This window comes from Limulus polyphemus, unplaced genomic scaffold (genome assembly GCF_000517525.1).
Source record: "Limulus polyphemus unplaced genomic scaffold, Limulus_polyphemus-2.1.2 Scaffold4424, whole genome shotgun sequence".
NCBI classification, from domain to species: Eukaryota; Metazoa; Arthropoda; class Merostomata; order Xiphosura; family Limulidae; genus Limulus; species Limulus polyphemus.
Genome location: NW_013670034.1, coordinates 81,997 through 89,780, shown reverse-complemented (window position 1 = coordinate 89,780; position 7,784 = coordinate 81,997). Strand labels below are relative to the sequence as shown.

At 31.6% G+C, this 7,784-nt stretch overlaps 1 protein-coding gene across 1 annotated transcript in view; it reads right to left on the bottom strand.

The window, feature by feature from the left end:
* Positions 1-169: 169 nt before the first annotated feature.
* The window catches only part of LOC106471128 (ubiquitin-like modifier-activating enzyme 1), a 79,645-nt gene continuing 72,030 nt past the window's right edge, over positions 170-7,784 (bottom strand). The window contains exons 18-24 of the mRNA XM_013931716.2: positions 6,662-6,736; positions 5,821-6,007; positions 4,435-4,706; positions 3,462-3,566; positions 1,696-1,779; positions 1,232-1,332; positions 170-349 (exon numbers count right to left, since the gene is read on the bottom strand). Coding sequence (XP_013787170.1) covers positions 211-349; positions 1,232-1,332; positions 1,696-1,779; positions 3,462-3,566; positions 4,435-4,706; positions 5,821-6,007; positions 6,662-6,736 — 963 coding nt within the window. The 3' untranslated portion in view covers positions 170-210. The remainder of the gene's footprint in view (positions 350-1,231; positions 1,333-1,695; positions 1,780-3,461; positions 3,567-4,434; positions 4,707-5,820; positions 6,008-6,661; positions 6,737-7,784) is intronic.

Sequence of the window (7,784 nt, the reverse complement as noted above, 5' to 3'; positions counted from 1 at the left end):
TAAATGTGGCTATTATTACTTAATACAACACCGTATTTAATGTTGTTAGTCAATGTGTATTCCACATTTATCCAACTAAATATAGCTATTATTATTTAAAATTTAAAAAATTTAATGTTATTTTTACAATCTGTACTCAGTAATATAAAATAATAGTTTGTAAAATGAGACTTGAATATTCATTCAATCTTACCCTAAGCCATGCTGCCATTACTTTGGAAGTGTATATCTTACATAAGGAACCTCTACGTCTTCTCCATCAGCATCATTACAACAAAGTTCAAACACTAAGGATCGCACATATGATTCGATTTTCTTCTTCGAGACCTTCTTGACCACTTCGGACATCCTAGAGTACACAGTAGTTCCACACTGTTTTTAGTATTTACTACTGAACGTAAAAGGCATGCAACAGAAAAACTTGAAATGGCTACTAAGATTGTAGAATAACAAGAGTAGAGTAATTTTGTTTAAAGTTGTATTAATACGTTACAGGATTAACAACATCAACACGTACTCTGTAGATTTCCCTCATACATTTTCATTATTACACGTAACTTAGAGGTTAGCAGTTAAACTGTATTTATAAACAGTTCAGCATTTAAAAAAAAAACTAGAGAAATTTCACACACAATCAAATATCCTTTAAGTCATTGAAAAACAAATGAACTATTCTGTTTCACTTGGCAATATTTAATACAACACACACAGCTTCACATACACAGAAAAATTACATTTATACTGAAACGTTTTCTAGAAAGCAAATTAGGAAAACTCAGTGTTGTTAAGTTAAACCTTAAGTATCAAGATTAAAAGAAAAAAAGGTGTGTATGATCAGAACTTGAGATGTTTCAAAACTGTTTTTAGGAGAGAAAGCAATCATGAAGAACCAGTTACGACCATGTCTGGAAAGAAGGGTTGATTATCAAATTTGATTTTATAGATCTCGAACTCTTTCAAGCATTGAAAAGTTTTTAAAAGCCCCCCCCCCCCAAAAGAAATAAGGACAAAAAACAATGAAAAAGTCACTTTAATACCTAATATATTACTGAAGATTTTAACACTCCAACACTAAATAAACATGAATGAGATATTGCAAACTCGTGATACAATATGGTTTTGTAAGATTTAACCTCATTATACTTTGAGAATTCTATGATAACTTATAAGGTTCTTATCTCACTTTGTAATGTTGTTTAATAACATGTACTAAAGAATGAAAAAAGCTTACTTTAAATCCATACGTTCTTCTTTTTTAGCATTTGACATGAAGAAAGAGTAAAGCATACACACACCCTGGGAAAGCATAGTTATCTCCAGGTTGTACTTCTCCTGAAAATCAAGTTTAAATAAAACTCTGCTAACGTTACCATGAACTTATTGTGTGTTTCAATAATATCATTTATAGAAGTCAAAGGGTTACTGTTTAATCCAGATTAATCATTTAATTGTTATAAAATACACATTTGAATTTTTCAAAACTGTTAGTTTTATAAAAAGAACGATTTTGTTTGAAAAAGTTGAAAAATGTAACTTCTGAAAACATTCCACACATTTACAGCTGTTTTAAAACGTTAGGGTAAATATATTCTACAGATGATGATCTGTCACATTTTGTACTATTAACTTTGCACATTTACAACAGTCTATTTAATACACATATAACCGACTTAAATACTAACAGTTTTTTTTTACCTGAAAATAATTAAGGAATTCCCTAAGAGTCATCTCTCCTTCGATTTCAAATCGATCCCACAAGGTAAATTCTGTTTCATAGTACTTATGGGAGAAAAGGTTACAAGAAAACAGTTATTTCTTAACTCTTTAACAAAGTGCAAAAAATATTTAGTTCTGAAAATTTGATATTATTCAACAGATACATAAACACTATCTTATGTATCAAACATTTCATACTGATGGGTGAGAACTCGATCACATATATGCAGTGAGTATTGTTGCATTTTATATAACCTGTTTAAGACGTACTTACAAAAACTACATTTTCACTAAAGCATGTTATTTTCCTTATAAGTGACAATAACTGTGAACATCTAGTATTAATGAACTGTAACAACAATGAAACAAAACCAATAACAAATCCTTCGTAATTATTTTAGGACCATACCATAAAGCAGCTGATCTAGTTAACTACATATTATTGTAATGTAGTAGTTTAATACTGAGGTCACAATAAGATAAATCACTTATATTAATCAGTTGATCTGATTCTTAAAGAACACTCAGGTACATATTCTTGTACTGTAGAAACCCAGTAAAATAAATCAGCTGATCTGACTCTTAAAGAACACTCAGGTACATATTATTGTACTGTAGAAACCCAGTAAACTAAATCAGCTGATCTGACTCTTAAAGAACACTCAGGTACGTATTCTTGTACTGTAGAAACCCAGTAAACTAAATCAGCTGATCTGACTCTTAAAGAACACTCAGGTACATATTCTTCTACTGTAGAAACACAGTAAAATAAATCAGCTGCTCTGACTCTTAAAGAACACTCAGGTACGTATTCTTGTACTGTAGAAACCCAGTAATGAGGTCAGTAAAATAAGTGAGCTGATCTGACTTATAGAACACTCTACTACACATTCTTGTACAGTAGAAACCCAGTACTGGTTCAATACTACTGTATTTTATAAACACCATTGTGTTTCTTCAGAGTAACAATCCTATAAAAATGCCTCTGTTCAACTTGCTGCTGATCTGAAGAAGCTGTAAAAATGAACTATCAGTAAATATATACTTTCTGGAGTAACAAGGTTGTTCCTTAATTTATGTACCTGGACTTGTTCAATTCGTGAATAATTTATCTTATTATGAGTTAACCTTATAATTAAATGTATTTCAATACTGTATGGTCAGTTCCAACATACTTAATACATGCAAAATTCCAAATCAAACATTCGTCACTATCTAAACTCGTGCATACCTACAAAACTCGACTTATAGCAGCACTGAAATGCTAGAGGTCCTTCAAGTACTGCTAAACAAATAAAAGCTTGTTGCTAACTCAAATCATTATATTGCATGCTAATGGTAAACAATTCTTACACTAATTTTCAATTGATCAATGGATTAGGTTTCATAAAAATACTAAAACCAAAACTAACCTTAAACATCTGTAAAATCCAAGATCAAACATTAAGAACTAATTAAACAAACATACACCTAGTATGTTACTACATTTAAAGCAATTAGGAAATTAGATTAACCACGACACAAAGTTATCTCAAACACTTGGATTCTGTTAAGAAGTACAAACAGTAAGGCTTTTTTTTCTAATTAAGTAAATTAAATTAATTTTTTCTAGTATTTCTCGTGCGTTTTCTTTTATTTATTTCTTATCAACTTTTTTACAAAAAGAAAGAAAAGAGAGTACTTTATCAGATCATCAAGTCTAAATTATAAAACAACTGAAAGAAGTATCAAACAAAATATCTTACCTTGTTTTTGGGAGCAGAAATAGGCTCAGAGAAACCAAAGAATGGAAGAGCTAAATTTACAAAGCCATTTTTGTAGAAGTCAAGTTTCTTGTGTCCCTGGACAATCTGGAAGAACAATACGTTTCAATGCAGACTTTACAAAAGAAAATTCCACAACTCGTACTCTATTTTCCAGGATCAAACTTGTATTTTTGGTGATCAAACATACCTGGTAGCAGAAATTGCAATGGTCTAAAGTTTTGTGATGCATAAAGGCTGACATACGATATAAAAAAAAACCTTATTTCTGATAAACAAACTTTTTTTTTTGATTGAGTTGATTATTTAAATGGGGAGTTTTTACTGAAATTGAAATTTTTCAGGATTTCCAGTGCCAAAACTTTAATTTTGTTTTTCCGGGACTGGTACAGCACTGTGAGCATTTTTTTAATGTAAAAGTGTTAAATTCTGTCAACAGTGCTATGTTTTAATCAGAAGATAAAAAAAAAAAAAGGAACAGAAACATTACAGTACTTTATTGACTTCACAATAACAAAACATTTCATGACAAAAAGTAAGTTTTTGAAGAATATATTCTCCACAATTAAAAATTCTGATACGCACATCGTATTGACACACCACCCTAACATACACGCACATCGTATTGACATACCACCCTAACATACACGCACATCGTATTGACACACCACCCTAACATACACGCACATCGTATTGACACACCACCCTAACATACACGCACATCGTATTGACACACCACCCTAACATACACGCACATCGTATTGACACACCACCCTAACATACACGCACATCGTATTGACACACCACCCTAACATACACGCACATCGTATTGACACACCACTCTAACATACACGCACATCGTATTGACACACCACCCTAACATACACGCACATCATATTGACATACTACACTAACACATTCTTAGTAAAACTCCTCATAGTCTTGGTTACCTTACCTTACATAACTCTAAGCATACAAGACCTGTAACCAATGATGTGGTTGTTGCTATGGCTGGGATGATTTTTCCAGCTATCAGTTTGCTCTTATGGCGATCGGCAGGAGGAATGTCATAATTTTCTGCTCGAAGGTTAGATGCTGCCACAATGAAGTCCATGTGAAAGTTGGTGTCGTCATCTTTTTCAAATTCAACTGGTTTGATAGAAATGGGTTCCATCTGGTCAGTTGCTGGTAGCAGTGACTGAATCTCCGAGATTCTGTCCATATCAGCTAAAAACAAATGTGGTGATTAAAAACATTTTCATAATATGTTTAGAACCTTGATCACTGAAAACTGTTTGTAGTTATATTCTTAGTTTTAAGGATATCAGCTGACAGCCAGTATATAGAACTATTGTGGAACAAACTAAAACAGGTGAATTTTAAGCTTTACTATGTCTATTTCAAAAGAATAAGAATGACTGAAAAACATTGAATACACCAGGATATCATATGACAACTCAGAGAAAACAGTTTTAATAAATGAATGTCAACTAGAAACAGATGTAACATTCAGACTACCCATATGGAGAAATGAAAAAAAAGTAACTTGCAAAAAGGATATTAAGTGATTAGGCTGTTGTTGCAGTTTCTAAAAGTAGTGAACCACTGTAGACTATTTTGTTTATCTAAGCTTTTCAGGGTCTTCTATAACTTGGTTTTTATTTGATTTTGGCTCAAGTTGGGAGTAGAAATCTCTCCATTTATGTTTAAGCTATTTGTACTCTTGCCCACCATGGGTATCAAAACCCAGTTTCTACTTTTGTAAGTCTACAGCCATACCACTGGAGGGCTCTTAATATAAGGAGATGAACACTTCCAATACCTTGTTAAGAGTTTCATTTGACTTTATTGTTTAAATCTAGAGATTATGGTCAAGTCAAGAGCCTCTAGAGTTTCATACAAGTAGGAGCAATGTAGGCTACCATAATTTATAATTATTAATCATAAGTCGTTAAGGTAATTACTGAAGTAAGTCAAACTGTTACCTCCTCCAGGGTATGTCATCAACATCCCTTTTCCCACCATGATAGTGCACAACTGTAAGTCAAACTGTTACCTCCTCCAGGGTATGTCATCAACATCCCTTTTCCCACCATGATAGTGCACAACTATTAATAATCCACAGTTCCTAACTGAAGTTATCTATAACACAGCATCAAACTAAGCAGTTCTTTTTTTGCCACAAGTTACAGTCCTCACCTAAGCTACTACTACTACTTAACAAGCACAAGTACGTACATCAAAAACACACATAGGACAACCTGTCTTCACATATATTCCAAAACCTACCCACCACAGTATTGTGGCCAGTAATTCATATACTTTCTACTTTATGTCTTACCTATGCCACTGTTGGACTGAGCCTCAGTGTCAGTGATAGCAATTTTGACTCCTGACCTTGGAATAAATTCAGGGACTTCTACTTGTTCAATCATACTGATTATGGCCTCTCTGTCTAGACATGGTGCAAGTCCGTACATGTATGCTCGTATGTTGCTTGATGCTAATACATAGTCTACATGAAGGTCCTGTGGTAGAAAATCATCAATAAATATAGCACTACATCCTAATTAAAAAATTTAAATGTTTTCGTTTTCAGCCATATTTCATCATTTCAACAATTTGTTTTGATGTTTTACATCATTCATTTTAAAATTTCGTTTTAATAAAGTATAATTACATGCATATATAAAAATAACTAGTGCATAAGTGGACAATCTGCAGGTCTTATCGAATTTGAGCACTAAAAATCAATCATGTAAAATTTTAACATGTCCAAATTTGTAAAAAGTTTTTACAGTCAGATTCTAAAACAAATGTGGTTATAAACTATGCCACATAATTTAACGTCCACTACCTCATGTTTAAATTTAAGTTCTATTAGGGTGAAACTACATATAAAATGAGTAGAATAAGCAGTTTTTGAATATGAATTACCATTAACTTAATGGAATTTGTTTTTAGTTTATATAAACTAAAGACTAGAAGTTTAATGTCAAACTTTATTTTTCATAATGATGAATTAACCCAACAAAAACGAATTATTAAAGCAACAGAGTTTTTATGAGTTTGTATTTATCAAAATAAGTTAGATTATAACAGAAAGTTATGATAGTCAAATAACTTACACATACAACACAATGGCAATGGCAATTTAAAAAACAACAAAAAAAAACACTCACGGTTTTTACAGAAAATGTCAAAGGATGAGGACAACGTTTGGGCCCAGACCAGAAAGGGGCACCCGAAGTTGTCACCTAACAAAAGACAAACAAACAAGAGACTGAAATAATAATAAAAATGTTGTATATATATATATATATATATAAATGAAGTTTATTAAACCTTTCTAGACCAGGGGGGTATCACTGACATCTCTTACTTTTTCCCTTCTTGTTGTAGAAACAATTAACTAAAGTGCATGAAATTTAGTATAAACTTACCAAACAGAATCTAAGTTTAAGTTTAAATAAATTAATATAATTTGATTTACTTTATCATTATTTTTATGTTATGAAATTTTCAAAATATTTCTGTAAGACTTCTTTGAAAAAAAAACCTGAGCTAGGACCTGACCTTTCACAATAGTAACACCATCAATTTTGGCAGGTAAGGTAACAATATTTTTGCTAAGAACATTATTGGTCAAGATCAATTTTTATCTAACAAATATAGTTTTCTTTCAATAAATAATATCCAACAATTCAGGATTTGAGTCTGGAATATTTTGTTTACACCTACAGTAAGTACTATACATAACTAAGTTTAACTTCATACAAGAAATTTCTATAGTATTTTCCTATAAGTATAATTTAACATTACGATATTTTCAAGAATAGAAACAACATCGAAAAAAAGAAAAAAAGAAAACTATAAGCAATTCCCAGTTCTATGGATTGTTCCCCAACTCTTCTAAACTTCCTATTAAAATACTTTCTTCATTTCTGTTATATAATTGGGAAAAGTGATAGGCCTAACATCTAATGTATATATTAGAGTGAAACTAACAGTGGAAAAGGAAATAAGAAAAATTAGTTTATTCCGTCAAAGTGAAATTCTAAAATAATTGAATCAGCCTGAGCGCACTTTGACAAAAGGAACATAGGATCTTCAGAAGAAAGAAGACAACAATCGTAAGTGAATCACACCAGATTAATATTGCAATAATATTAGAGAAATCAGGTTGGCTTGTCAACTGATATTCTAAAGCAATTTAACAGGCCTAAGTGGACTTTTGGCAAGAAGAGGGGAACTATACATATTCTGATATAACATTTACAATATGCTTACATTCTCTCTCTCTCT